At 33.7% G+C, this 27,823-nt stretch overlaps 3 protein-coding genes, 2 long non-coding RNA genes and 2 other non-coding genes across 17 annotated transcripts; 3 read left to right on the top strand and 4 right to left on the bottom strand.

The window, feature by feature from the left end:
- Positions 1-52: 52 nt before the first annotated feature.
- LOC117132353 lies at positions 53-3,539 on the bottom strand. The gene is made up of 2 exons (XR_004455903.1): positions 2,399-3,539; positions 53-2,298 (listed from the first exon to the last, which is right to left on the bottom strand). It is a non-coding gene; the product is annotated as an uncharacterized LOC117132353 (long non-coding RNA).
- A 45-nt stretch (positions 3,540-3,584) lies between these two features.
- Positions 3,585-8,200, top strand: LOC103857519 (apoptosis inhibitor 5-like protein API5). Of its 3 annotated transcripts, none has more exons than XM_009134724.3 (17): positions 3,585-3,774; positions 3,880-3,992; positions 4,072-4,233; positions 4,742-4,841; positions 4,927-4,992; positions 5,167-5,258; positions 5,447-5,521; positions 5,620-5,769; positions 5,945-6,010; positions 6,105-6,170; positions 6,472-6,582; positions 6,786-6,875; positions 6,956-7,062; positions 7,215-7,329; positions 7,423-7,488; positions 7,584-7,687; positions 7,780-8,200. In XM_009134724.3, exons 1-17 carry the CDS (start codon positions 3,621-3,623, stop codon positions 7,973-7,975), a joined length of 1,833 nt encoding a protein of 610 aa, XP_009132972.2. In that variant the 5' UTR covers positions 3,585-3,620; the 3' UTR covers positions 7,976-8,200. The 3 variants fall into 3 exon arrangements, with proteins under 3 accessions (XP_009132972.2, XP_009132973.1, XP_009132971.1); XM_009134725.3 differs by having other exon boundaries at positions 3,643-3,774; positions 3,886-3,992; XM_009134723.3 differs by having other exon boundaries at positions 3,700-3,774; positions 3,874-3,992.
- Positions 8,201-8,423: 223 nt separating this feature from the next.
- LOC103857518 (sodium/calcium exchanger NCL) lies at positions 8,424-14,434 on the top strand. Of its 2 annotated transcripts, XM_009134722.2 has the most exons (7): positions 8,424-11,378; positions 11,491-11,672; positions 11,754-11,811; positions 12,152-12,333; positions 12,439-12,578; positions 12,669-13,266; positions 13,343-14,434. In XM_009134722.2, the coding sequence occupies exons 1-7, from the start codon at positions 10,949-10,951 to the stop codon at positions 13,589-13,591; spliced, it is 1,839 nt and encodes a 612-aa protein (XP_009132970.1). In that variant the 5' UTR covers positions 8,424-10,948; the 3' UTR covers positions 13,592-14,434. The 2 variants fall into 2 exon arrangements, with proteins under 2 accessions (XP_009132970.1, XP_018512948.1); XM_018657432.2 differs by having other exon boundaries at positions 12,439-13,266.
- Positions 14,060-16,285, bottom strand: LOC103857517 (protein SPEAR2). Of its 4 annotated transcripts, none has more exons than XM_009134719.2 (5): positions 15,128-16,223; positions 14,906-15,022; positions 14,726-14,811; positions 14,515-14,641; positions 14,060-14,428 (listed from the first exon to the last, which is right to left on the bottom strand). In XM_009134719.2, exons 1-5 carry the CDS (start codon positions 15,563-15,565, stop codon positions 14,252-14,254), a joined length of 945 nt encoding a protein of 314 aa, XP_009132967.1. In that variant the 5' UTR covers positions 15,566-16,223; the 3' UTR covers positions 14,060-14,251. The 4 variants fall into 4 exon arrangements, with proteins under 4 accessions (XP_009132967.1, XP_009132968.1, XP_033141974.1 ...); XM_009134720.2 differs by having other exon boundaries at positions 14,735-14,811; XM_033286083.1 differs by having other exon boundaries at positions 14,060-14,641; positions 15,128-16,285.
- Positions 16,286-19,227: 2,942 nt separating this feature from the next.
- Positions 19,228-24,002, top strand: LOC103857516. Of its 5 annotated transcripts, XR_004455902.1 has the most exons (9): positions 19,234-19,506; positions 19,574-19,639; positions 19,840-19,954; positions 20,477-20,556; positions 21,312-21,405; positions 22,612-22,694; positions 22,923-23,021; positions 23,205-23,288; positions 23,401-24,002. It is a non-coding gene; the product is annotated as an uncharacterized LOC103857516 (long non-coding RNA). The 5 variants fall into 5 exon arrangements; XR_001957786.2 differs by having other exon boundaries at positions 19,228-19,506; positions 22,923-23,313; XR_001957785.2 differs by having other exon boundaries at positions 19,230-19,506; positions 22,923-23,288.
- On the bottom strand, positions 20,708-20,779 carry TRNAP-UGG. Its single transcript has one exon. It is a non-coding gene; the product is annotated as a tRNA-Pro (tRNA).
- Positions 24,003-24,109: 107 nt separating the features above from the next.
- On the bottom strand, positions 24,110-24,181 carry TRNAP-AGG. Its single transcript has one exon. It is a non-coding gene; the product is annotated as a tRNA-Pro (tRNA).
- Between the last annotated feature and the right edge of the window lie 3,642 nt (positions 24,182-27,823).

Genomic DNA, 27,823 nt, shown 5'->3' with positions numbered 1-27,823 from the left:
GTACGTGAATATTTACTTTTTCCCATTGTATTTAATTTAAATTAAATGTATAATATTCAATTTTTTTCATCAGTTGCATCTGAATACTTTTAATATTTTATGTTTTCTTTATTTATATTAGAAATTTATAATTATTTTTTAGGCACCACAGATTGTTTTGATTGTTTATTATCATATTTTAAAAGATTTTTGTAATTAAAGTTTTCTTCTTGGTACAAAGTTTTCTCCCAGTGTGTAAATCTATATTTTTATATTTATATATTTAATGTGAAAGAGAGTTATTTTTTTTTCAGATTTTGTTAGATTACACATTTTGAGTATTGTTTTGCCAACTAATAAATTGTAATACATAATACGACTAACACAATAAAACCAAAAAAGACTTAGGGTTGTTCACTCTTTTATTCTTTCGTTGAACTCATCTTTCCATGATATACAGATTTGGATTGTTTACATGGTTTTTAGTTTTTTGTTTTTACTTTTTGGGTTTAGGATTTTTTTTTAATTATGGTTTCTAATTTTACAGTAGATTTTAGATTTGTGAAAACACGAATGTGATTTTAGATTTTTTTTTGTTTTTGGAATTCTGATTTTTTTTTTGGATTGTTAGTTTTTTTAAAATTTAATTAATGATTTTAGTCTGTTATTTTTTTTTTGGAAAATAACTTTGAAGTTATTTTTTTCTAAATAAAACAAACTTAAAAATAAAAACATGTAAAATATATTTTAAATTATTAATATAATTTTATTGACAATTTCTTAGAATGTTCTTAATAGAAATTATTTTCATAATATATTTTTGAAGCAAATGATTCTACTAGACCTTATTTGTCTATAGAAATTATCATTTATTTATTTTCTATATTAATGCATAAATATAATAAAAATATTTTTTTAACAAAATTAAAAAAAAAAACTGAAAACCCATGTATAAGATTTGAGAAACAATGAAAACATATCTTTTGGTTTTTGTGTAACAAATAAATTTTTGTTTTGAAAAAAACTAGTTTCTCTATATTTTAGTGAATCAAGTCTTTGAAAATTTTGATTAGATGAAAAATAGCTTTTGGAAAAAATAAAAAATAAAACTAATCCAAAAACTACAAACTAGCAACCTCACAGTTTTATATACTTTGTGTCATTAAATTTTATATTGATATGGGACCTTTATGCGACCTTTACGTAACATTACCGTCTCCTTTAAACAGTGACGTACCCGCGTGAGAGAAACTTTTTCCAATCACCAACCTGCCACGTCGCACATCGCTTGTCCCAAGAACAACCGGTTCGGATATAATTTGATACACATTTTGTGTATCATTTTAGCATAAGTGCCCCTAATCTAAAATCCAAAGGTAGAACCCACCCAAAAACTAGTTTGTATATGTTATCAATATAATAAATCATAATCAAGCCATTTAAAGCTCAAAGGTAGAACCCACCACAAAAGCTTTCCGATGGATTCCTGACCATTTTTTGATAGAATGAGATTTTGGGCCATGAAAACATTAAAAATCCATATTGAATGGCATTTACATGTTTATAAACTGCCCAAAAGTCTCACCATTTGAGAGGTACGTTTAAAACACATAGGAATAAAGAATCATAAACTCATTTAATATAGATTCATGTGATGGTTATATTTATATATCGATGCATGCATCCATTTTTATAACTTCTGCACCACAAGACGGCTATATGAGCGTACATATAAAATTCGCCGGAGATTGGACGAAAGCTATTAAAGTTTTAAGAATTATGTTGCATTATGTCTGATGTCTCAGGTGACGTCTAAACCTGCCCCGGGTAGAAATCTATTGCATGGTGAAAATAATCCTAAGTATCTTTTAACGATCCTATAAAAAGGATTCATAGCATGAAAGCATACGTAAGAAAATATATAAATATACATAAACGTTAATGCGTGTACAAACATAATACGTATTTGATAAGTGATAAGAAAATATCACATTTGCACAATAATATATAAAAAAATTACACATATACACTTAAAATAACCAAATTATCTATGGATGTATTTAACATTTTACCAAAAAAAAAATTATCTATGGATTTGGTTTATAGGTTTATATACTCCATCTTGCTAGTAAGGGCAAGATTGTCTTTATAAAAAATTATTTTTTAAAGAAAATTACAATTTGGTTTATTAAGGTTTAGCCTGTTAAATGCAGCTTTGCGCACATTCTGCATGGTCCTTTACGCATATTAACCCTCCTTTAGTGCAGCACCAGTCACCAGCAACTCCTTTTTTGCACGGCATGAAATTTATTGCGAAACCTATATATAAAAAATTAAAGAACAAACCAATTAAAACACTATGGATGATATGACGATGGTTATAATGATAATGATGATAAAAATTGAACGAAAACTAAACCTTTAGACATACAATCATGAAGACTAACGAAAGAAAGGAGGATAATGCAAAATATAGCTAATTTTATTGACGACATTGTAGTTCTTCTTTTCCAAATAAACGATTTGTTGTCCTATGATACAAAACCATATGTGAACATATATATATATAATTAGTTGTAGATTTTTGTTGGATAATCCGAAAATGCTGGTTGACTAGTTTTATTCTCTTTCTATTTTAAAATATTGACGTTTATTTTGTTTTGAAACATTTTTCTCTGGTAATTTGATTTAATTTAGCATAAGCTAAAAATATCAATCAACGACACCCATACGCATTGTTGAAAGGTCCTTAGCCAATATCGATTAGCAATGGATTATATCCTTGCTATTTGCTTGTGGTTGAAAAAAATATGTTAACTACATGATAGTGGTGTAGTAGCAGGCAAGCTCTCGGTTGTTATGGCCCATTTAAATACTCAAAGAAAGTGTCCATCTAAATGAGGGTTGTACTTCCACTCGAAGATTAGCATTTCCACATATTTGAGAAACTATTAGTTTAATCAGAAAAAAAAATTCGTTAATTTCTTTAATAGCTACAAATTATTTACCATCCATGTTTTGTCTACTTTTTTTGGTCTACATTCCAGTTATATTTTTCCTATGTTGACGATCAACCAAGAAAAACTAGTTAAAGTTTTTGTTAAGCCATTGTGACAAAATTATCTATGGATTTGGTTTATAACTTTATACACTCTATATCTTGCTAGTAAGTGCAAGATTTGCGGTGGATTAATCATTAATTAATGAACTTTTTATGTGAAGATCTATAATCTATTAAATTAAAATCCTATTTTTATCTACTTACAAAAGGTTGTCATTTAACTTTTTGGGCCTACTTCTTATTTTATTAATAGTAAATATATATTGTTATATTAATACAATCTGTTTTGCACTTGTGGTTATTGGTATATAAAATAAGAAAATAGCTTAATTAACTCCTACTTCATCCTGTAAGCTTATGTGTTTATATAAATATGTTATCATTAAAAAATATGTAGACTATAAAAAAACCCTAATTATAATGTAATATAAATTTGAAATGTAGTCTATGAACTTAATTTAATTATCAAAAAACGAGAAAAACTCAACCCGTTCAAAAACCGCCATGCCCTAGTTCTTGAGGTGCTTTGTTTTCCAAAATAGACATCAGGGGTCAAATTGTAAGAAACGATAAAACTCAGATGGCGTTAGTCAAGTTTCACATAAATCAAAACGACAGCGTATTAGCTCAACATAAGGGCTCTTCCTTTACTCGGCTCGTCTTCTCCAAAGCTAATAACGAAAGTCGTCAGAAACTCTCGCGAAGCTCTTCCGAAAGACCAAGACCACCACCACGTAATACGCTCTTCCCTTCTTCACCTTTTCGTTTATATATACGATTACATCTGTAAACCTTCTGTTATCGAAACTAATAAGTGTATACACTCATCTCTGCCTCAGCTTCAGCTTCAGCTTCCTCCGCGATGTCAGAGCACCAGTCCGAAGAAGTCCAGCAGATCGAGAAGCTCTACGAGTTCAGCGAGCGGCTCAACGCCTCCAAGGACAAGTCCCAGGTTCGATTTTTTTCCTCAGCTAGGGTTTTGGTTCCGAGATTTGGAAAATCGAATCATTCTCTCTGATTGCTTTTTGCAGAATGTTGAGGACTATGAGGGGATTATCAAGATGGCGAAGACGAGTATGAAGGCCAAGCAGCTTGCGTCGCAGCTGATTCCTCGCTACTTCAAGTTCTTCCCTACTCTCTCCACTGAGGCTTTTGATGCTCATATGGACTGTATCGATGAGGAGAATATTGGGGTTTGTATCCATTTATCCTTAAGCTATTAGATAGACTCGGATTAGTTTGCGCTTGCAGTGCTCAAAGTTAGCTTCTTGCTGGATTTAACACTGAAAAATATAGTGATGTAATCAGGGGTTAGTACTTGTTTGGTTAGGTGATATACGGATCTGAGATGTAGTGCTTCTGATTCTCCAGAGAATAGGATTTTTCAGTTTTGTGTTCTGTGGAACTAGCCTTTCGATGTGCAACGATGATGGAGATCTTGGGGGTCTGTAACTTTATCTTCTTACATGATGCCATTTATACTTGAACCAATAGATAAGCTTAGATTAGTTCTTGTACTTGCAGTGCTCAAAGTTAACTTTTTTTGCTGTATTTACACTGTTACAACTTGTTCGGTTTGGTGATATACGTGTTTGAGATGTAGTGCTTTGATTCTCCAGAGAAATTGATATGTATCCATGCACGTTTTTCAGATTTTGTAACTAGCCTTTTGTTCTGAGTTAAAATCCTTTTAATGTGTAGGTACGGGTTCAAGCCATCCGCGGGCTCCCACTGTTCTGCAAGGATTCACCAGATATTATATCTAAGATTGTTGATGTTCTTGTGCAACTTCTAAATACTGGTAACTCTTGAGGTTTTTGGTTACCGCACCTTTAGCTACCTATTTGTGAATTTCTTATCTGACTTGGAGGTTTCATTATCTGAAGAGGAAACTATGGAGCGTGATGCTGTGCATAAGGCTCTGATGTCACTGATACGACAGGACCCAAAAGGTAGTCTAATTTCTTTACAGTTATTCTAGTGTACTCTTTTAATCTATGGCCTATGGGTTGGTAGTCTGCTTAATTATCTTAGATTTACACTATGGTTTCCTTATTGTTTCTTGTTATATGCAATTCCTAAGTGTTTTCATGTCGTTCTCTAATGGTTACCCTCCTTCGCTACAGCATCTTTGACTGCATTGTTTACGCATGCTGGAGTTACTCCAACTACGGACGATCAGATTCGTGAAAAGGTCTTGAATTTCATCAGAGATAAGGTCAGAGTTTTCTATACGCCCTTTTGCTATTTTCAATATTTTCTGATTAGCATTGCGTGACTTATTTGGTATTCATATCTCATTTTCCCCACAATGTTAGTCTCAGAATTCAGAAATGAAAATCCTTGAAGAAATTTGGATTACCTTAGCCAATACTCATTGTAAATTTTTTATTAATCTGTATGTAGGTGTTTCCTCTTAAAGGGGAACTTTTAAAGCCTCAAGAGGAAATGGAGAGACGTATAACAGATTTGATTAAACAGGTAAGAACGTAATCTTGTGTGGGTGCAGTCGTTTTTATTTTTTTCATATGCCTTCTTCATCTTCCTCATATATTCTGACTTTATTTGTATTTTCACAGAGCCTGGAAGATGTAACTGGAGGAGAGTTTAAAATGTTTATGGATTTCCTGACAAGTTTGAGTATATTTGGAGCGAAAGCTCCTCAAGAAAGAATGCAAGAACTTGTGGAAATTATCGAAGGACAGGCCGATTTGGATGCTCAGTTTGATGTAAGTTTGCTTCTTCTTTTTTTTTTTTTAATGTAAGTTTGCTGTATAGCATCGTACAAATTTATTTAAGCTTATCATGTTGCATCATCCTGAAGATGAAGTTAAATTTCTTGATTTCATAAACATGATAGTCCTTGTGATGTTGTATTACTGATTGCCAATGTTATTTTACCAGGTTTCAGATACAGACCATATCGACAGGTTGATATCATGCCTCCAACTGGCTCTTCCCTTTTTTGCGGTACGGATTCAGAATTGGTTCGGCTAGTAGCTTGATAGACTCTATCGTATGAACTTTACTGGTTGCTTTGCTAATTTCGTCCTATTTTTATCAGAGAGGTGCTCCAACCAGCAGGTTTCTCAACTATTTGAACAAACATATCATACCTGTTTTTGACAAGGTATCCTAGAACTCATATAATATTCGTGTTTCGGTGTATTTGTATCAGCACATAATCGTGTGTGCTCTTTTAGTCATTTGTTATCAACTCTCGTAGATATAAATAAGAATAGTGTATGAAACACGAAGGATATGAAGAAAATCTTGATTTATTGTACCTTTTATTTCATCCATATGTGTTAATGTGTAGCTATTCTGCTTGTTTCTCTTTTGCCTTCTTGCATGCATATATCCGTACCATTCCAAAAAGAAGCTTTCTTGGCCAGCATAATGTATGACCAACTCTTTTTTTTTATAACTAGCTCCCAGAAGAGAGGAAGCTTGATTTGCTCAAAGCTCTTGCTGATATTTCCCCATACACAACCGCCCAGGAGGCAAGGCAAATGCTTCCTTCAATAGTTCAGCTTCTAAAGGTACCCACTTTAAGTGCCATTATTCGTCTGCCTACAGTATTCAGTGTCCTGATTCCTTTTACAAATCGTTGTTGACATTTTACTTGTAGTTATAGCGTCTTTTTTGTATATCCTCTTACTACAATCTCAAAATTTTGAATGTGAAAGCATTAAACGCAGTAGTAAAATCGTCTTATAAAGATTGTTACACTCTTTGTTTGCAGAAATACATGCCTGCCAGGAAGACTGGAGAGGAAATGAACTTCACGTACGTGGAGTGTTTGTTGTACGCGTTCCATCACCTGGCGCACAAGGTTGCCAACAATCGTATTTGTGATTAGTCTCGTTCTGTTTTCTTCCGTTTTTACTTATTTGAATACGTTGAGATACGCAGGTTCCAAATGCAACAAACAGCTTGTGTGGGTATAAGGTTGTGACCGGCCAGCCATCAGACAGACTTGGGGAAGACTTCTCGGAATTGAACAAGGACTTCACTGAAAGGTATTGTATGACATTTAGATTTGTGCGATTTGAAAGTTCAAGATACTATGGTCGAAAAATTTATGTACATGATGGTTAGTAGAATCTTATTTTCTAGGGAGAAATCTTATTATCTTAGGATGATATCATAAAGGTTTTGTCCGTTGGTGCAGGTTGACTACCGTTGAAGATCTAACTAAGACAACGATGAAGAAATTAACTCAGGGAATGACTGAGCACAACAAAGCCATGTCGGCTGCTAAGACAGATGAAGAGAAAGCAAGCGTTGTGAGTACATTAACCTGTAACTTCTTTCTTTTATGCTGGTGGTATTTGCTTTTAGAGCTAATGCATCGCACCTTTGTGATGTTTTCTTTACAGAAAACAAAGAAGCAGAATACTACAACTGGACTTAGGACCTGTAATAACATATTGGCAATGACAAAGGTAAAAATCCAACATTTTTAGTCTTTTTATATTGGTGGAGGCATATAGTTTTGATGATATGAATTAAGCTTGGGGGCAAATTTGATATGAAACAGCCACTGCATGCAAAAGTGCCTTCGTTTATCGGAGATACTAATATCAACCTTTCGTGGAAAGAAGCCACAAAGCCGTTACCATCTGCAGCAACAACAACAATCGGGTTTGTTTCAAAGTTAACTCAATCCGTAATTTTTTTTTACCGTCTTGTATCTGTTTGCAGTTTGTGTTGACTTTACGGTAAATATTATACAGAGGAAAACGGCCTGCTAATAGCAACACTGGAAGTGGTAACAATGTCTCTGCAAAGAGGGGACGTGGTTCGGGTGGTATGTCAAACCAGCTTGTGAACAAGGCTTTTCAGGGAATATCATCTCACGGTGTTGGTAGAGGCGGAAACCGAAGACGCGGAGGTGGTCGCGGGAGAGGACAAGGAAGAGGTCACTGGTAATAACAAGCTTCCATGAGAGGATTCCGTGATACTATGTTTCTGTACTCTTTGCATTTTCTATTTGTCAGTAGGAGTTTTGGTTTGGTACTTGCTAGAGTTTGGGGACTTATCGCATCAGAACAAATCGTATGTGTCTTTCTTTATTCGCGATGGAGAATATCGAGTTAGACTTATCTTTTCATGAGATTAAAACAATAGTTCAAGCATTGACCTTTGATTATTTGATCTCGAGTCCTCAGCCATTGCATGTCTCCTTCCAGTATTACATCCATGGCACGTTAGCTTGATCTTAATTTTATGCTCATATATATATATATAAGAGATTTGCTAAATCTCATGAACATCCTTCTGAATTAACAGAATATCTATTAGAAACAAACATTTGGTGAACCATACAGACAACATCCTTATGCAATATGAAACAAAGGTTTAAGATGATCTGGTCATATTACATTCGCGTCTGTAATGTCCACCAAATGGCATCTACCTTTTTACAAATTTATGGTCATTTTATAAAATCACTCGTTACTATCAAAGAATGTTTACTAAAGATAGTGAAAATCATTGTTGGTAAAGCTCAGTTTCTTGTATTATCAAGCGGACGTGCAGATTCCAATTCCCAAGTACAAGAAAGTTTTGCAGGGAGTATGTTGTTGAGTCTAGTTCCCTTTCTCATGGTGACACGTTCAAGGATGTGTGATTCACATTCTTGAAGTAACATCAATTCTGTTGATCACTGATAATCTCTTCTTCTTCAACCATTGTCCCCTTAAAACAGTTGTAAACCCTTTTGGTTTCCGTTTGTTAATGAATGTTTTTTTCCTGTGTGTGGAAACATGCAGTATTTTGACTGGACCAACCAAGAGAAGAGCTTAGATCAGGCCAGGGTTGAGCTCATGTCAGAAGTTCGTAAGCTCTTTCAGAGGTTTTTACTAAAAAGCCTTATACAAAATGGAGAGTTAAGCAAAGAGACCTTAAAAGTCTTTATTTTTTTGGTTCCTTCTCTTCATATTTTTGAAGCAACGATTGTTTCATTTGGGGTTTCTTACATCATAAAGCATTACTTAAATTTGGTAGAGAAAACTGATACAAACAAAGATCGCAAGTACAAATATCTGAAATAAAAGAATTTAAGTCTATAATTTTAGAACTTCGGGAGAATAAAATGCGACATCTTGAGGATTTCTATGGAGACGCTAAATTAGAAGAAAATTCACTTAGAAGAAGGGATCAAGAGATTGAGATGGAACTACTCGGTAGAAGCTCTTATTCTTTTTTTTTTTTGTATAATTGGGTCGAAACCCAAGTAATCCTTAAGGGGAAGGGGATATATAGTACCAATCACTAGACTGACAACCTAAAGCATGGTCTATCTTTGTCTAGTCAAGCAATACAACTTAGTAGAACCAAACCCAGAATCGATATTTAGAAGCTTTTATTCTTGTGATCGTTGGCCTTGCAATTGGCTATCGACTTATCCCTTTTGGATCTATGTATTGGCCTTTGCTATTGGATCTATATGTATCGGCCTTTGCTAAGTTTACATCTTTAGGGTGAGATTTAATGTAACATTTTGGTCCGGGGTATATAGTGAAAAATTTAATAGAATTTGATTTGGCTATCAAGGTATACTTACTTTTTAAGTCGTACATCCAGAAAAAATTTTAGAGTTATGTTTTAGAAAGTGATTCGCAATATCGTATGAGTGAAACAAATCACAGGAAAAAATTATGCGATGATTGAAGATAAACAAGATTTTTGAACTTCCAAAAAATAATTCATAGGACGTTACACTTACGTTATGATCCTCCAAAGGATTCTATTTACCAGTATAAACCAGAACCAAGACTGAACTAAATCTTCAAAACTAAACTCTAGAAAATGTATAATCTCAATTTTTGATTTGACCCAAACTCTTTTTTAATAACTATTTTTTTTCTTAGATCTGCTTAGGTTTGTTTTTTCATATTTCAAATATTATATTGATTATTTTGAGAATACAGTACGTACTTTTAAAATTGACTCAGAAGATTCAGTCTTCTTGGTACAACATTTAAATATCGTTATTATATAAGATAATGTAAGTTGCATCCGGCAGCATGTATCTTAGTCCTGCAATTGTTATAAGATTCAAGTTCTCATATATAATCTAATAACAACTTGGACTGTACGCTTAAATACGTCCAATTATATCAGACTTGAATGAAGTGCACAAGAGTTTTTAATTTTAAGCTCGATGGGGTCAAATTGGTTCAGCTCCGGATTTCAAGGTTTCGTTGATGTCGCATCGAAATTGCCAACGCAGGTAGTAAAATATGTAGAGGAAAGAAAGCATAAACCAGCTAATTTTTCGGGTATAGCAACTATTCATGATCTGCCTAAATCTTTTTTTTTTTTTTGAGAAATGATCCGCGTAATTAAATTTTGTCCATATTAAAATAATTGACCAGCCAGACTAGGCGAGTGACGAGATTCGATATTAATGTTACTAACCTTGTTAGAAAAAAAGTCAGAAATTCCACGAATTTTACTTAGCCTAACGTTGAAAATAGCAAATCAAACGAGAGAGAGAGATAGCTCAAACTCACGTGCTCTTGGCCATGGTGCATGGAAAAGATGAACCACGTGCATGGAGAAATGTGAGATGGGCAACTTAAACTTACTATAATATTTTTTGTCACCATTCAATACATGTTGTTTAAGTGTTTTTCTACTATAAATGTTTAACATTTTATTATTCAGTTGATCGTAAGAAATATTGTTTTAGTAAGTAATGAAATGCCTACGTTTTATAAATTGTTGTATAAGTACTGTAGATCTAGTATATCTTTAGTATGTAAGTTGAGTTTGTTGTTCTCCTCTGTTCTTTTCTTTTCTTTTCAACCTCAGTCACTTAATAAAACCCAAAGCAGAAAAACTTTCACAATTTTGAAGTTATAAGTTATCTTTTGTTTTCACAATAAATCAGCTCATATGCAAACATTATCTTCTAAGCGGACACCTATCCATCCACACTGCCCATCAACTCTGTTATTATTCTTAATATCTCTAGCTCTGATCATCTCTGGTGTGAGCTCCCGTGTCCTAAGTCCTGTCCCTCTAAATAACTCTATCTTGATCTCTGATGGCATCCATGGCGCCTCGGAGTATGAGTTTCTCACTCTAGATCCTCCAAAGAACGTCTCTAAAGCAGCTTGCCTTCATGTCTACGGGTTTCTTCCATGTGCAGACAATATTGGAGGTTATGCCTTCCAAGTTTTCTCTTTTGGGTGTCTCTTGGTCATCGGTGACTATTTCTTGTCTGAAGGAAGATCAAAACTCTTTGTAATCTTTGAGGTCGGTTTCTATGGTGGTATTGTCTTCCCTCTTCTTACAATGTTCCCAAGAATTGTCCTTATGCTCTGTAAGATTCCCCTTGTTCTCTGGTTCCATCACCTGAAACTTTTTTGTAGTATTATACTTCATGTTCAGTATTGGTTTTGAGTCTGAAGCCTTTTTATGATTGTTGATATTAGCGCCTGGATTATCAGCGACCCATGATGGTGCTCTGGCGATTGTGGGTAGCAACGTTGGTGTTACTGTAGGGCACACAGTTTTTGCTCTAACAATGCAATGGGGAGCTTGTGTTGTCTTTGGTTTGACTAGCCCTAGTTCAGGCCAGTCAACCCCAAGAGGATCAATCAAAAGAACAACCTCTGTAAGATCATATTCTTTTGTTCCAATCTTTTAGTATTAACCAGATCTTATTCCAGTGAATATAATATGTTTATATATATAGGATACAAAAAATCCAAGAAGAGGATTTTACAGGGCGAAGATACTGAAAAACATCGTTGGTATGTTTTATACCATCCCTAACCCAACTTTAATTTTTTACTCTAAATACGAGTTTGGAGTAAAAATGTTCCAAGATCCTACTTTATTTTTCATTCTACAATAGAATAAAAATAGGATTCTTCAATAAATAGAATAATTCATTTATTTTTATGTTTATCACTTTATTTTTTTCACTTTTAAAATAGAGTACCATTGGAATAGAATCTAACTCCATTACAGAATTACTCTATTTTTGAAGAAAAAAATCAATTGGAGATGGTATTGGAAAATAACAGATTCCTTCCGTCTCTTCTCTTTTGTGTGAAGTCTATTCTCATTTGGGGTTTTATCTCTATGCAGAAGCAAGCGTAGATGCGGATCCTAAGAACAAGAAAGCTGCAGGGATTATGCTTCTCACTCTAGCTCCATTTCTCATTGTGACACTGCCTGATTTACTTGATGCACAATCTTGGAGTGACATCACTATCTTGATCACTCTCATAATCTCCTGTTCTTCAACCTTTATCTACTTTGTTTACTCGGTATGAATTCTTTAAAACAATAAGTGATCATAACTATATTCTACACACTCTTTTTTTCTCTGTTGTCTGACCGGTCAATCTTGTTCTTTCTGTTGAAACTCGCAGTATTTTGATACGGCAGACCAAAAGAAGAGCTTAGATAATGCCAAGTTTGAGCTCATGTCTGAAGTTCATAAACATTTGCAAAGCTTTTCGCCTCGAAGCCTTATAAGAGATGGACAACTAACTAAAGAGAGCTTGAAAAGGTTTTTTATTCTTCTTCTGAATCAAGAACTATATAGATTTGTTATGTTTTCTTGCATATCAAGTTTACCCGTTTTTTTTTTCTTGTGTAGTTTGTTTGATAAGATCGATAGGAACAAAGATGGGAAGATTCAAATCTCGGAGCTTAAAGACTTAACCGTAGAGTTTGGAGTTTATGGAAGAATGAAATGTGACATCAATGAGTTTGCAAACACTTTACTTGCTGATTTTGACAAAGACAAAGATGGTGAGTTAGACGAGAACGAGTTCGAAGAAGGGGTAATGAAACTACTGAATCAATACAAGTTCGACAACCCAGATACTCCAAGACAGGGAAACACTTGCATTTACAGAACGGCATCAGATTCCGTGCATGTCAAGAATCTGTCTCAAGGCGAGGAAGCTGGAGTTTTAAAGCTGGAGATGCCAAAGCAAACTCTTGTTGCTAAACTACTCTCTTTGAGAACCTTAAAAGCTGTCCTTAAAGTCATTGGTGGGATGCTAATGGTCCTGTTTCTAGCTAAACCATTTATGATCAACATCAATCTCTTGTCGGTTACAGCTGGAGTTCCTTCTTTCTACGCTGTATTTGCAGTGATCCCTTTGGTTAGAAACTTGAAGAACACGTTATCTGCACATTTCTGTCGAAAGAAAGATAAGGCAAGAATCGCTTCTGAGAAATTCTCTGAGGTAAGTTTGTTTACTTTTTCCATGTACATTACATTGATGAGAAGCTTAAAGTTAAGAGTTGTGGGTTTTGATGCAGATCTATAGGGATGTTACAATGAACAATCTCATGGGAATGTCGATTGTATTGGCGATTGTATACACCAAAGGATTGAAATGGGATTACTCAACCGAAGCTCTTGTTGCTGTGGTTGTTGGCCTTGCAATTGGCTTACCGGCTTATGTGAGATCAACTTATCCGTTTTGGATTTGTGTATTGGCCTTTGCTATGTATATCTCCTCTCTTGTTTTAATCTATCTCCATTTTCATTTCAGAGGTCAGAACTAAAATCTGTCCCTTTTGAGCTCTGATCAGACTGAGAGTTTTATCAATTTTCATATTGCTTTTCATTTTCATAATGTTGATGAGAGCTTAATAAAACTTATGTTCTCTTTGATTACGCTTGCAGTCTTGTTTTTCTTCTTCTTAAACTATGATTAGAACAAAAGCTGGTATTAGGCATAGCGATGTGAAATATTAGTCATGTACTCCAAAAATAATAAAATATACATCTCAAATTATAAAAATTATATAGTTTTTACTAAATTTTTTTTTGGCCTCCAAAATCTTAAGACCGATCCTGATTAGAACATGGTACGTGGACTGAGCTCACATTACAAGCTCATAAGAGGTAGATAGCTAAACCAAGATTTTAAGAAACAATAGGTTTCATTTTCTTTGTTCTGTATTATGAGCAAAGAAACAGTTTCTTTGTTTTGTTTCATACTAGTTAGCAACAATATTACATGAGTTAACTAAAATGAAATGTTTCTTTTACCAGGACTTCTGTGTTACAAACAAACCCTCTGGTTACTAACTCTTGATTAGTCTTCTGCAAATTGATGAAGCACAAACTAATCTAGTTGCATGGAATTTAATTAATATATCCAAAGTTACATAAGACAGATAACCTAGTGATTCTTTTTTGTATCTTGTAAATTAAAATCTTTATAACTTAAGGCTGAGATCGATGCCATGATCAGCGGCAGATTCATGTGGCTCACAGGCTCGGTATTCTTGTCCAATATTGCTCTGATCATTAGAGGGTATGAAGCTATAGAAAGTCTTCTTACTTCTCCATTGCAAGTTCTCATCAAAGTCTTGTTCTGGTTGCTGTTGTTCATACTAAAAGCAAGATGATTTGATGAAATAGGGTAAGCAACTTCAGCAAATAAATACATACATAGCAAATAGGAGGATATCAACTTTACCTGTACGTTAAAATCACGCGTAATGGAGGTAGGTGAATCAATGGAGATAGGATTGCAAATCGTTGTACCGGAATCTTGGACCGGACTTATCAATCTCATATCCAACGACCGGTTATGTTTCAACTCCCTTAACATTTTTAAATAACACATCAAGATTAGGTTTTTGGTACATCAAGAAAATGAATGAAACCAAGGGAAAAAAAAAATACACCAAAGAAACCTTGAGATTGGTCCAACGCTAGCTTTCGTGGTGGTGTCTGCGAGAAAATGCCACGGCCTCTTCGCACTCATGACAACCTATGGAAATAACAAAGAAACAAAGAAACAAAAAAACATTAGAAAACGTGCAAGAAAATTTAGTTATGATATATGGAAACAATCTAATATATGCCTTTTCTTCTTCCTGAAGAATCTGAGAGACATTATCGACGCAAGATCTTTGGTTTGAAGGGGGCTCTATGAACTGGTATAATCTTCCTGGTCCTGGAGATGGGTTCGCAAGATTCATCTGCAAGATCATGAGACATTTAAAAAAAAACATGTTTTGTAAAATTGTGCTCGTGTCATTACATATGAGAGTGATTAGTCACGTTCACTCTTTCTCTGTTCTTACCGTCTGATGATTCGGATAATGCTGCTTCCTATGCAAAAACGGCACTGGGGGAATCATATCCATAGGGAAAGATCCGTTCGAGAGGTAAGACGACAACGGCAAATCAAAGTTTGGAGGCATCGCCGTCGCCGGTGACCACCGGAAAATATGATTAGTGGTGTAAGAGGACGGCAAAGGAAGCTGTGGAGGAGGAGGAGGAGGAAAAAAGAGAGTGTGATCGGTTCTTGGTAATGATAAAGAAGAAGAAGAATGTGGAGTTACAAGAGAAGGAGTTTTGTTCTCTTCTTCTAAACGGATCTTCTCGAGTTCGGCGACACCAGGTCCTCTTCGTCGTACTTTATCTTTCTTCTGTTTTTTCGGACAAGAACCAAAGTAATCATCTCGTTGTAAGAAGTCTCTGTCTCCTCCATAGCTTCCACTGCTTATGTTACTACACATTTTTCCTCTGCTTCTGAGATGAAAACGGATCTTCTTGCGTGGGAGTTTAAAGAAAGTTTAAAGTCTCCATGTTTTAAGCTTTCTTAAGATCTATTTCTCCCTTTCGAATGTACCATCTGTAGATAGAGAATCTTCGTCGGTTTCCGTGATTTTCTCTCTGGAAAATATTGTGATTCTGTTCCTCCACCTACACAGTTTTATTATTGTTAAAATCATTTTATGCTTCTTTTTCTTATAATTTGCAATATTACTGAATGACCCTTATAGTTATTTATGTTTGACAAATTGATCTCTTTAATAAAGGTTTGAATTTTGAATTAACATGTGTTACCCATTAAAGATGCAATTTTTACTATATGTTCGGATTGGGAATAAGTTTTTTTAATCAGATTTTGATATTGTGCTCATAAGTTTTATTCAGGTGTTTTTAATTTTTTTAAATACCTAAATTACTCAAAAATTGGTAAAAACCCTCAAAATATGAAATATTCAAAGGTATCTGAATAATAAAAACCGATATAAAATTATTTAACTTCTCCAAAGTACTCTAAAATATTCAAATTACTCAAAATTAGGTTAAAAAGTGAACTTGTTTAGTTAACTTTGTGATTTTTTGGATATTAATTCAAACTACGGTCATGTCCTAGTATTACTATTACCTAATATCTGAAGTATTTGGCTTAATTTTAAGTCTCATTCATGCATGCTTAGAATTATATTGGATAAGTTTGAATTTAGTAGGATTCAGATATTTGGTTCAATTATAGATGTTTAGGCCTAATTTGTACAAATATCTTATTCCATGCTCATCTGATTATTCAACTAAACTATGTGCTTTTTGTGACAAAAAAAAACTATGCGCTTTTTAGGAAAAATTGAATCATATATGTTTTATTAATTTATATTAGGAGTAGGGGCCTTTATGAAAATTTCTAATTAAGGAAGCTGTCGAGAATCAGAGAACGTTAATGATTAAATGAAAAAGTGGGGGATATTTATAATTATTGAAATTGAAAGTTGAAAACTTATATGGTCCCAGAAACAAAACCGAGCAAACATATAATACAAGACCCACTTGTGAAATGTGATTTAATAAGTTTCTTGTCTTTTACTCTTCATTTTCTGTTAGAATGGTTATAACTATTAATAAATTTATATACTGGGGAAAAAGTTCCAAACAACCTATATGCATTATGCACCATGTTCTGTCATAAAGATTTTTTATTTGTTTGGTTTGCTATCTATCTTATAGTTTCGTAATAGGTTGACTACAAAAAATCATGATATACGTACATAGTTTCTCCATTTGTAAATGAGATCTCATGGTCCCATAAAATATCTGATCCGAAAAATAATTGAGTTAATTATATTTTGTGCTAATTTTCCCTTTAATACGTAAACATCACAATAATGATGCATGCATCATGCACATTCTTGCGTCATCCGTATCAATTGTTTAATAGAATGACATCCTACTTGTAAATGGTCGATACCCTACGATCCAACTCAAATCACGTGCTCAATATTTTCAGAATCCATAATTTGGTTATAAAGAACAGTATACTGTTTATCCCTATGTTTTTAAGACAGCGTACGATTACAAATAATTTAATTGAGTAACAAATCATCTGAAATTTAGTTGTTGATTCGCACGTTGGAGGATCAACTGTAATTAGGATTCGGCAATATGTAAGATTCGCTAGAAAATTGTTATACGAAATTGTATGGTTTTGTGTCAATGGTTAGAGTCTTTCTAATAGTTCTAATTTCTAAATCAAACGCATCCCGCGATGGAGCGGGAAAAAGACATGGTATTTACAAGGTCGTTTACTACAAAATTGTTTGGTGCAATTTGACACAAAAATTCGTTTTATGCAATTTTTACTGAAACTAACTGAAATTTTCGGTTTAGTGAAATTTCAAAAAGTTAAATTTTTGTTTAAATTTAGTTAGTTTGGTTATATCAGGTTAAAATTTGGTTAGTTTGGTCAAAATTTTTAATTAGAATATGTATATATTTTTTTTAAAACAAACTAGATTTTGACCCGCGCTTCAAAAGCGCGGGTTTCTTCGGGTAATAAAAATGTTTGATATGAATTAGTTTTTTGGTTTTGAAGTATATTATCAAGTTATAAAGTTGTATTATATTAGAGAAGAAAACGTTTCTTTTTGTGTAAATTATATTAACTTATCAGTTAGTTTATTTGAGATTTTGTATGTACACTTTTATGTCATAACGTCATTTTTATATTGTGTGCATTTTATAAAAGTTATATTTGTTCAGCTGGTAAAACATAAGAATTTTTTGCTGGATTTTGGATTTTGGGCTGATCTAATAATATACATTTGTAGGGTTTTTAATAGTCTTAGAAGTGTTTCCGTACCCGACCTAGACCCGCAGTCAAACCAATAAATCCAGTAACTTGTATATATTACGGTTCAGATTTAGTTAAAACCTGACATAAAAACCTGATAAATCCAGTTCAAAACTCAAAACCAATCATTAATCTGGGATCTGATATTGTTTTGACTCTATAAGACCCTATATAAATATGATGATATTTAAACAATGTTTAATATGAATTCGTATTTTAGTTTTGTTGTACATTTTTATGTTCTAAAGTCATTTTATATCGAAAAATAATTTTTTTTGTTTTAAATTAAAGTTTTATGAATTTATATTTGAGATTTTGTATGTTATAACGATATTATTATATATATTTTTTTGCTATTTATAAGAGTTACATTATTTGTTGAATTATAGGGACATAAGATTTATGATTTTGGCTTTATGTAATAATAAAGGTTTGTACGGTTTTTAATAGTTTCAGTTTATTTTAAAATAATAATTTTTAATTATAAATAACTTTTATACAAATGAGGTTAACTTAATACATATAGTTTTGTTTTAAAAGATTGTTTGGTAAAGTGTGTTTTTCGTCGTTCACATGGATCAATATCTCCGAGTGTGGTTTACAAAGTACATATGAATCTGTAATGTTGTCGACAAAAAAAAAAGTTTGGTAAAGTGTGTTTATCAAAAACAAATTTCTAAAAATTTGTTTTTCTATGTATTTAAATAAATTTATTTTGTAAATTTTGAATATTAGGATATTTAGTATCAACTTGTGGGTTAAATTATAATACACATTTACAACATATGTTTTGTTTTTTTTTCTTGGTTTTGTCAGCGTTTTGGACTTAAGTGCGTAGGCTTTATCTAAAATAATTATTTCTACACATTATAACATTTTTAGACATGGACCAATAAAATAAATTTCTAAAATAATATATTAGCCCACGAAAATGAACATTACCACTGGGCTTTAGTTAAACAAAAACTTTGGTCCACTATGCCGACTAATAAATAAAAGCATCATGTATAGTTATAGCTAAGTAAGACTAAATGTATTAGTTAAATAAAAGGATGCAACAACCTTTTTAAGTAGATTTTTTAGAATTCCTTCCCTTTTAATAGTATTGATGGAAACCGAACTATCAACATGTCAAACGAATAACCAATTTTTTAATCTACCAAATTGAACCGGATTTAAACTAAGAAACCAATTTTTTGGTTTGGTTTGGTATAGTCTGTTCGGTTCGGGTCGAACTCCCAGACTAACATATTTTGGGTGCAAAAAAACACACAGACAGGACCGGGACTAACTTGCAAAAATGGATCAGACCAGAGCTGTGTAGGGTGAAAAAGCTTTGCTTTTTTTTCTTTAATGTCGTTGGCTCTGCACTTTCATGGAGTCCGTAGCATCGGTCGCCCAAAAGTTTCTCAATTGAAACTTCCTGACTCTTTGCCGTGGCCAGCAGCTGCGTGTATACAAGGCAAGGCAGCCGCTTTCTTCACCGTTCGACGAGGCGAATATAAAGCGGCTGTCTTGATCTGTCACTTCGAAGGAGACGACGGTGATTGGCTTCTACTCACTCGGGTTTGTACTTTGCTTTTTAGAATTGGGTTTACTGTCTGTTGGGTTTGTAACATTGCATTTGATTCAGTTTCTTTACCAGGTGGCAAAGCAGAAGAGCATGAGCCTTGTAAGATGAATGGATGTTCGTATCAAGGTATGAGAGCTATGTTCTGTAAGGACACTGAGTTAGTGTTAATAGTTAGGCAGATTTGCATATTGAAGACTGAATTGTCAATGCCATATTCTTAATCACTAGTAGTTCTCATTAGGACTTTGTTGGTAGGGCTCATTACTAGTAGTTCTCATTAGGACATTTTGGTCTAGGGTGATTTACTTTTCTATCGTTTCCTGTAGCTCATTCCTGGAGACTATGGCAGCATTTGCGTTGTACTTTGATGTTCTCTGGTTGGAATGGTTCAAGAAGAGATTACTTTTTTGCAAATATCAATCACCCAGCCTGAAAGTAAAGGTATGTCACGCAATGATTTATTAGAACCAATATCTTAATATACAATGCTGGAAATACATAATTCTCCAAAGATTTTAGATACTGACCCTCCTCTAACTCCCACCTGACAACCCTAAACCTCGATAAAAAGACCACCATATCTCTTACTACTCCATACGCATGTACGGATATGTTGTAGTGATGTTTGTAATTTACTGATGGTGAAATTCTAGGACTGGTCAAATTTTTAGTTTAACATGAACTTTACAATATGCATAGGAAAGTATTGCCGGTAACAAAAATTTAGCTACATTTAGACCTTTCTGATATAAGGAGCTACCTACAGGATTCTGGTAATAATTATACACTAGACCAAATGTCCAGTTGTTGTGATTCATTAATAAGAGAATGCTTTTGCCTAGTCCTGTGAACTCTTGCACCCTATAGCTGAACTTTAGTTCAAAGCAATTGTTCTGGAAACTCAGTAACTTCTTTTCATTTGTGTTCTTTTTTTGTTGGAGCTTATGTTTTCCTTTCCTGCAGTACACTGCTTGCGTTATCTAGTTGGAAAATTATCAAGGCCGATTTTGTGCAGATCTGAATAATTTGACCTGAAAGCCAAGGTATGTTGTGGTGATGTTATCATTTACAGCTGGAGAAAATTAAGAAATGATTAGTGAATTGCTGTCTTAAACGTGATCTTTGAAAATCTGATACCAAAAGACGGGAAAGTATTAAATAATGATTCATAACACACACTGTAAAAAAGTCAATGGGGCATTCCGAGAATCGAACTCGGGACCTCTCGCACCCAAAGCGAGAATCATACCACTAGACCAAATGCCCTCTTGCTGCTTTAACTCAGTTAAGGTGCCTATAGGCTTGCCTGCTAAGATTTGACCATTTCTTGGAAGTGCCAGTTTGAATTCTCTGGTTGTTATATCTGAAACTTTGCTTTTGTAGGTGATATGAGTAAAATCATTTCTGATTGGTTACTAGAATACAGGCCAAAGCATCTGAAAATAAGGCTACAGTTTGGATATTGTTTTCATAGTTCATTTGATTAAAAAGAATGAATCATAAGAATCTCTTAGATGCATAGATGTGGTATCATGCCAAAACAGATCCAGTGTCTGAAATTTGATTTTTAGCTTTTTGAGGTTATTGCCTTTAAATTTTGATCAGAAAAAAATCTGATTTTAGATCTTGGTTGCTGAGTTTAAACCTATACTTTTCAAGAATTATAGCTTAGAGATTAATTTTCTTCATTTTGTTACCATTGTTTTCTGTAATGTTTAACCAGTCCTTCAAAAAGAGCTGTGATTTCTGTTGATTACTAGAGGAAAGTTAGTTAACGAACCGTTTCTTATTGGTGCAGCTTATTCTTAAATGCCTTTCAACATTGTTGGTGGCTAACTCTGATATTGGAAATCAACAAAGCTAAGCTATCTTATTCATCTGAACGAGCAAAGGTACATAAAGATCTTTTTCTTTTTGTTGACTTTGAAAATTTTATACAGTGGAAGTCTTAACGTGCGTTCTGATCATTTGGCCTTATTTCAGTTAAAGGAAAATGAATGTTGTACATGGTCTCTGAAAAGTCTAGTAGAAGTAGACTTTATTATCTAACAATGCTAAGCTTGCTTTTAGTACACAATATATGAAAAAGTCTTGGGGGCATTCCGAGAATTGAACAATTCTGGGGACCTCTCACTCCCGAAGCGAGAATCATACCACTAGACCAAATGCCCTGATGTTGAATACTTATGATGAAAATGCTATAGAAGAAATCATATTTAAGTCAGTGTCGGTTTTAGTTCCCGTAGTTGACTTTTCCGTGATTAATTTTCAGTCTTAACAAGGTTTCTTAGATCTTATCTGTGTGATCTTTTCACAACCGAGAGTCCAGGGAGTGGCCATGTGCATTGATTGTGTGAAATTGTTCCTATTACTCTGTGTCTTATGACCATGTTTGTATGTTAAAGCACATGTGATACGTTCTATGACATTTCCTGTTGTAAGGGAATCCCATGGTATTTAGGAAACAAAAATAAAGCCAGAAGCATCTTTTAGACATAATTCTCTGTTTTTGATGTAATTCAAGTGAAAAAACTTAAGGGGAAGCTGTTTTTAGATCCATCCTCTAAATGCGTGGTTAGGCTGTTTTTAGATCCATCCTCTAAATGCGTGGTTCTACTCTCGTTGGTGGTTTGAGTACCTAAATAGCCACATAATAAGACCAGGGCTATTTTTGCTCTTTGGTGTTTCAATATCTGTTTTAATGGATTTTTTGTTGTGTATCTTGGTTTTCTTAATGGACATGTACAACATAATCAGTAAGTGGTAAGAAATGTGAATTGTCTGAGATCTGATGTATAATGTATAGTTTATGGCCTTTGGATGTAAAATGTTCTGATCAGTAGAATTTTCTTATTAAGAAATTTAAGGGTGCATCTGTTGACTTTTCGTATCACATACTCAGGATCTAGTTTAAGCACAAAAGTATGATTTTTCATGGGGCATTCCGAGAATCGAACTCGGGACCTCTCGCACCCAAAGCGAGAATCATACCACTAGACCAAATGCCATACTGTTGATGTTATTCATTTGCAGTACCTTCTTTGAAATTCTGTTAGGTTAGTTAACTTGAGCAATGTTCTTTATACATTTCCTTGCAGCTTGTTGGCGGAGAATCAGGCATCGTAGCCCTTTTCTGATATTATCTGGTTAGACATCTCAATCATATGACCTGAAAGCAAAGGTATGTTTCCCTGACCGTTTGTGATGTTCAGTTGAATATAATACTTATAAATCTGGCACTAGATGACAGAACTTTCAGTAATAAACTTTAATTAGCATACCAAACATACACTGCTTAACAAGACCAAACACCCAACTGTTTGATGTAATCCATTTCAAGCAACTGTTTCTGGAATTCCACTGAACTTTATTGACGTGGGCCTGATCATTTTTTTTCTGTTTCTTGCAGCTTATTCTTGGAGAAACTACCTGCATTTGATATTTATTTGGTTGGAATGGTTCAAGAAAAGTTTAACTATCTGCAAATCTATATCATCTGACCTGAAAGGTATGTGATGACAGAAACCGATATTTTAGTATATGACAATGCTGAAAATACAAAGACCCTAAGGATTTTGATAATGGAGAGCTCCTGCAACTCTGTATAAAGTAGAGAGACAAAAAGCTTTGCCTGACTATAAACGAAAGTAGAGGTGAAGTTTTGAGCCTCGAAACGCTTGTTATGTTGCAGTGATGTTTTGTAATTTACTGATGAAGAAGTTCAAGGGATGGTCAATCGTTTTGTTGATATGATCTATAAACGATAATCTCTTAGGTGAACCAACTTCTCGGCTGTTGATGTAACCTTAAGATCAAAGCAATTTTTCTTGGTCTTTTGCAGGAACTTTATTAATCTAAGCGTTTGCATTCGTTTTCATATCTTGTAGCATACTCTGCTTGCATAAGGAGATTGGAATATTATCAAGATGGAGCATGAAAATCTAAATTTCTGAATCCTGAAAGCCAAGGTGTATGTGAGTAGCTACTTTTGTAAATCTGGCACCAAAAACATAGAAATTGCGAGGTAAAGTCAATGGGGGCATTCCGTGAATCGAACTGGGATCTCTTGCACCCAAAGCCAGAATCATACCACTAGACCAAATGCCCTGTTTTCAAACATTGAAGAGAGAATGATTTTATCTTTGGATCCATTTTTTATAATACCAGTTCCTGCTCTCTGGTTTTATTGTGCTTGAAAGATCACCATTGCAATTGATGGAACTGGAATCAGATCAGGATTGATTTGGTTAGAGGGAGATGTGGATTTTGCTTTAGGGAACCTAAGGTAGTGGATCTGATGGTAAGGATGCAATTTGCATCTTGTTTAATCAGTTACCATTCATGTCATATCTCATATCTTATGTTTTGTTTTTTTCCTGAAACACTATCATATCTTATGTGTTTTTTGTCAACATCTCATATCTTATGTTAAACCATTTGTTTTTCACCTTAAATTCCTAAAATTAATAAACATGTGATTGTCGGTCTTGATTTTGCTTATCAAGGAGTTCTGATATGCTTTCGACATACTATGTTACTGAGATGTGTGATGTTGTATTTCACCTGAACACCCCTGACATTTATTTAAAAAGAGAGGGGGCATTCCGACAATTGAACTCGGGACCTCTCGCACCCTAAGCGAGAATCATACCACTAGACCAAATGCCCTGTGGTTGTACAATTAGGACAAGGCAAAATCTATGTTAAAAGTGTTATATTATTTGTTTATGTTCATTGTATAAAAAACGCAAAAGCTATTGTTTCTGTAGTTAGTCTTTCATTTGATACGTTAATAGTAATTGAATGACATTCGCATACAATTTTCTCTGCCAAAAATACGATAGAAGTATATCTCAAAGTAAATTTACAGTTTGGTGGTTCCGGTTATTAGTGCCTTCTGATCGTCTAACGTTCAAAAATGTCAACGGAGCATTTCGAACTCGGGACCTCTCGCCACAAGAGATAATGCCCTATGCAGCTATGCTGATATAATTGGATTTGTATGCTGAAGAAGAGGAGAATGACAAAGGTCTTTGCTGAAATATGCTTATATGCGCCAAATTTCATGAGGCTTACATTTACCATGCTAACTTGTATTCCATCTAAACAAAATTAATTTGGAGTGTCTATATCGTGTTATTTTACTCCAAACATTGATCTTGGACATTTAATAGATAGTATATATGTGCTATGAGCCATCGACTTAATACATGTTGTCTGAATTTAGTGATTGATTTCAGACGAAAAAAAGCAAGGATTCCAGCATAATCAATTCCAAATTTCTAATAGTAGCATAACTGTGTATATAGTCCCAAGTATTAGAGAATATATAGTACTCCTCAAACATTCTCATTCCTCAATGCTCCTCCCTTAATTATAGTCCCGATGCATTATACTACTAGTGTGATAAAAAATTTAGATATTAATGATGTCATTTGACATTTTTTAATAGTCAATCAAAAAAATAAACTTGAGAGAATGTTGTTAAGAATTCATATTTTCTTTGGCATACTCTAATTCCAATAAGAGCATGTTTCTCGAAAACTTGTCTTTCGTACTTAGAAAATTGATATTTCAAAATCCACACACACAAAATTGTTCTGAAGTTCATTATACACGTGTGAGGTTTACTGGTCGTGATTCTTATAGGCTTTTAGTGTCGTTTCCCAATGGGATTAGTTAACAAATCTGTTTTTTCTTCACCATCTTTTGTCAAACTTTTGACTATATACATGAACTTTATGTATTTTGTCAAATTTTCTATATTATCGTTTTGTAAATATAAGCAGTTTTGTGCCAATAATGGAATGTGCTAGTTGTCAAAATAACGGAATGTGATAGTTGTCAAAATTATATTTGCTCTGTTCTATCATATAACGTGGTTAAGAAGTCATATAGTTGACACAAATGGTAATATTATTGTTTGATCTTTATGACTATTTATAGGCGCAGTATGTTTATGTTAAGAAAAAATAGATCTCTCAAGTGAATATTAGAAAAGTACCCCTTTCTCACAAGAATGGAATTCTCTCCAAAAACTGCTTATGAGACTTTACATGAGACACATGCCTCAATTACACAAAAGGTCAGGCATTTTAGGGAGTTGGAGGTGACAAGTTTACGTGTCATCCTGGGACAATGATGTTTTACGAATGGGTCATGCAAAGCTCATGATATTCATTCGGGCCAAGGCTGGTATAGTACGCTAAATGATTTTGATGGACCAATATGGAAATAAGAAATACGAGAGCCAGCCTTTCACCCATACATTAGGAAATAGAAGCACTCATATGAGCCATAGAAAGTATGAGGAATTTAAGTTTGTTTCACGTCACATTTGCAACATATTGTTCTCAATTGATGAAGATTAACACCAAAAGAATAACTTGTTTTTGCAAATTATTTAGAAAACGTCAAGATATTACAAAAAAGTTTCAATCACTCAGAAGTCATTTATATACCCCAAACACAGAATTTAAGGGTGGATAATATTACGCAGTGCCTAAAATCAATTGTTTTTTGTCGTTCACATGAATGCGAAGTTACCGGTTTGGTTTGAAGAGTCGTATTAGTTGAGTCTATTTATGTTGATGACAAAAACAACTCACAAAATATCATATTTTGATATGTTTTGGATATTAATAATACTAGTTATCATATTATTTTGTGTGGGTTTCCTTATATTTTAGGGTCACCCAAATTAAGAAAATGAACTAGTATTTTGACTTTTCCTAGATATAACAAGAATAGTGTTTAAGTATTCCTTCTATTTTCAAAAAAGATCAAGATATGAGTATTTAGAAGATCTAGCAATTGTATAAGAAGTAACAAATTAGTTACTACAAAAAGAATATGAAATTTATATGAAAATGAGCAATTTATGATAATTAATAATCAAAGATAAGGATAAGGATCGATGATGAAAATGCAAAGTAGGGAGATTGCATGTGATGGAAAATTAGGGCATTGAAGAGATGGCATGTTGGTGTATTTACTAATGTGAGCATTTAGTGAGACTGCAAAAAGTGAGCGCAATTTTAGCTTACAAGCTTACAACCTCTTTCGGTCTTTCCTATAACCCATTTCTCGCGCTCCCTCTCTGTGTACTTTTCATTTATTGCATCGCTCGCAACATATTATATAACGATAGGCTATAGATGTGTGTATATACTTATAAGAAAAAGATTACGTACGTATATGACATTACTATCATGTGTGTTCGTATATATATATCAAGTATTGCAGTAAGGTCAATAAAAGGTCTTTTGTTGGTTGCTAGCTAGCCAGTAGCCATATATTTACAATTTTGAAAGACTATTCTATTTTCATATATATGACTTACCATAATCCAATTCAAACTTGATCCGAATAAAATAGACTTTATATGTCGGAAAACCCTCAGTTAAGTTGATGTCAGCTTTCAAGCTCATAAAGTATAAAGCATTAATTGGAGTGATCGTGCAATTTACTGACTTTTTGGTTAGGGACAAACTGGCTGTAGCAAAAAAAAAAAATCTTTTGTTGGTCGTCTAGCTAGCCAGCCATCTACTTATTTGAGACTTCCTCTACGAAGGATCTGATATGTATACAATTGTATTTACCATTTTATTGTTGTATACATGTGAATTCCCTCATGCTCCCACATCCAATTTAATTTAAAGCAAACTTTAAATGTTGGAACATATTTAATTAAGGTTCTGTCAGCTTCACGCCAATAAACTATATATAAAGCATTTGAAGTGATCGTGATTCGTGCAGCAATCTTTTGACATTTAGGTTAGGGACAACTTATTTGTAACAAAGTATGTAAACGATCCAGGAAGATGAAAAATCGAAAAGAAATTAAAATACTTATCGCTTCAGTACTATTCGGTGTGGATCACTCTTCATCCACTACTCCACATAATAATTGCTTCGAACATGTACAACATAAATGTATGAGTCAAGGACATCTATATTTTTACGCTAAAAGCAAATGAAGTTACTTGAATATCAGTTTGAAAGAGATCTTACAATTATACACAAAGCAAAAACATCTTATTACTTGTAAGTGAGTGCGAGTAAAATCTATGTTTAGAAGATATATCTATTTGAGGGTAGACAAAAAATAAAGTGTAAATATTACGAAGTATAACATCCCGCATTGTATTTGTTGTGTGAATCCATGTCCAATTTTTTATTATCATGTTAGTGATATTTTCTAGTTTAGATCTTAGGCAAGTCCACATGGTTTTACTTTTGGTTTCCTTTCCAAAAAGATTCGTACTAATTAGAGTTTGACATCTCTTAATATATTAGACTCTCTTTTAT

This window comes from Brassica rapa, chromosome A03, assembly GCF_000309985.2.
Source record: "Brassica rapa cultivar Chiifu-401-42 chromosome A03, CAAS_Brap_v3.01, whole genome shotgun sequence".
Lineage (NCBI taxonomy): Eukaryota > Viridiplantae > Streptophyta > Magnoliopsida > Brassicales > Brassicaceae > Brassica > Brassica rapa.
Note: the sequence above shows the minus strand (reverse complement) of the source record. Positions and strands in the feature narration are given on the sequence as shown.

Coding starts and splice junctions, on each gene's coding strand:
- LOC103857519 (XM_009134724.3), top strand. CDS start 3,621: ATGGCGTTAGTCAAGTTTCACATAAATCAAAACGACAGCGTATTAGCT. Junction 5,522..5,619: donor TAACAGATTTGATTAAACAG/GTAAGAACGTAA, acceptor GTATTTTCACAG/AGCCTGGAAGATGTAACTGG. Junction 6,171..6,471: donor TCATACCTGTTTTTGACAAG/GTATCCTAGAAC, acceptor TTTTATAACTAG/CTCCCAGAAGAGAGGAAGCT.
- LOC103857518 (XM_018657432.2), top strand. CDS start 10,949: ATGCAAACATTATCTTCTAAGCGGACACCTATCCATCCACACTGCCCA. Junction 11,812..12,151: donor GATACTGAAAAACATCGTTG/GTATGTTTTATA, acceptor ATCTCTATGCAG/AAGCAAGCGTAGATGCGGAT. Junction 13,267..13,342: donor CTTCTGAGAAATTCTCTGAG/GTAAGTTTGTTT, acceptor GTTTTGATGCAG/ATCTATAGGGATGTTACAAT.
- LOC103857517 (XM_033286083.1), bottom strand. CDS start 15,565: ATGTGTAGTAACATAAGCAGTGGAAGCTATGGAGGAGACAGAGACTTC. Junction 15,023..15,127: donor ATTATCCGAATCATCAGACG/GTAAGAACAGAG, acceptor ATGATCTTGCAG/ATGAATCTTGCGAACCCATC. Junction 14,812..14,905: donor TTCTTCAGGAAGAAGAAAAG/GCATATATTAGA, acceptor TTATTTCCATAG/GTTGTCATGAGTGCGAAGAG.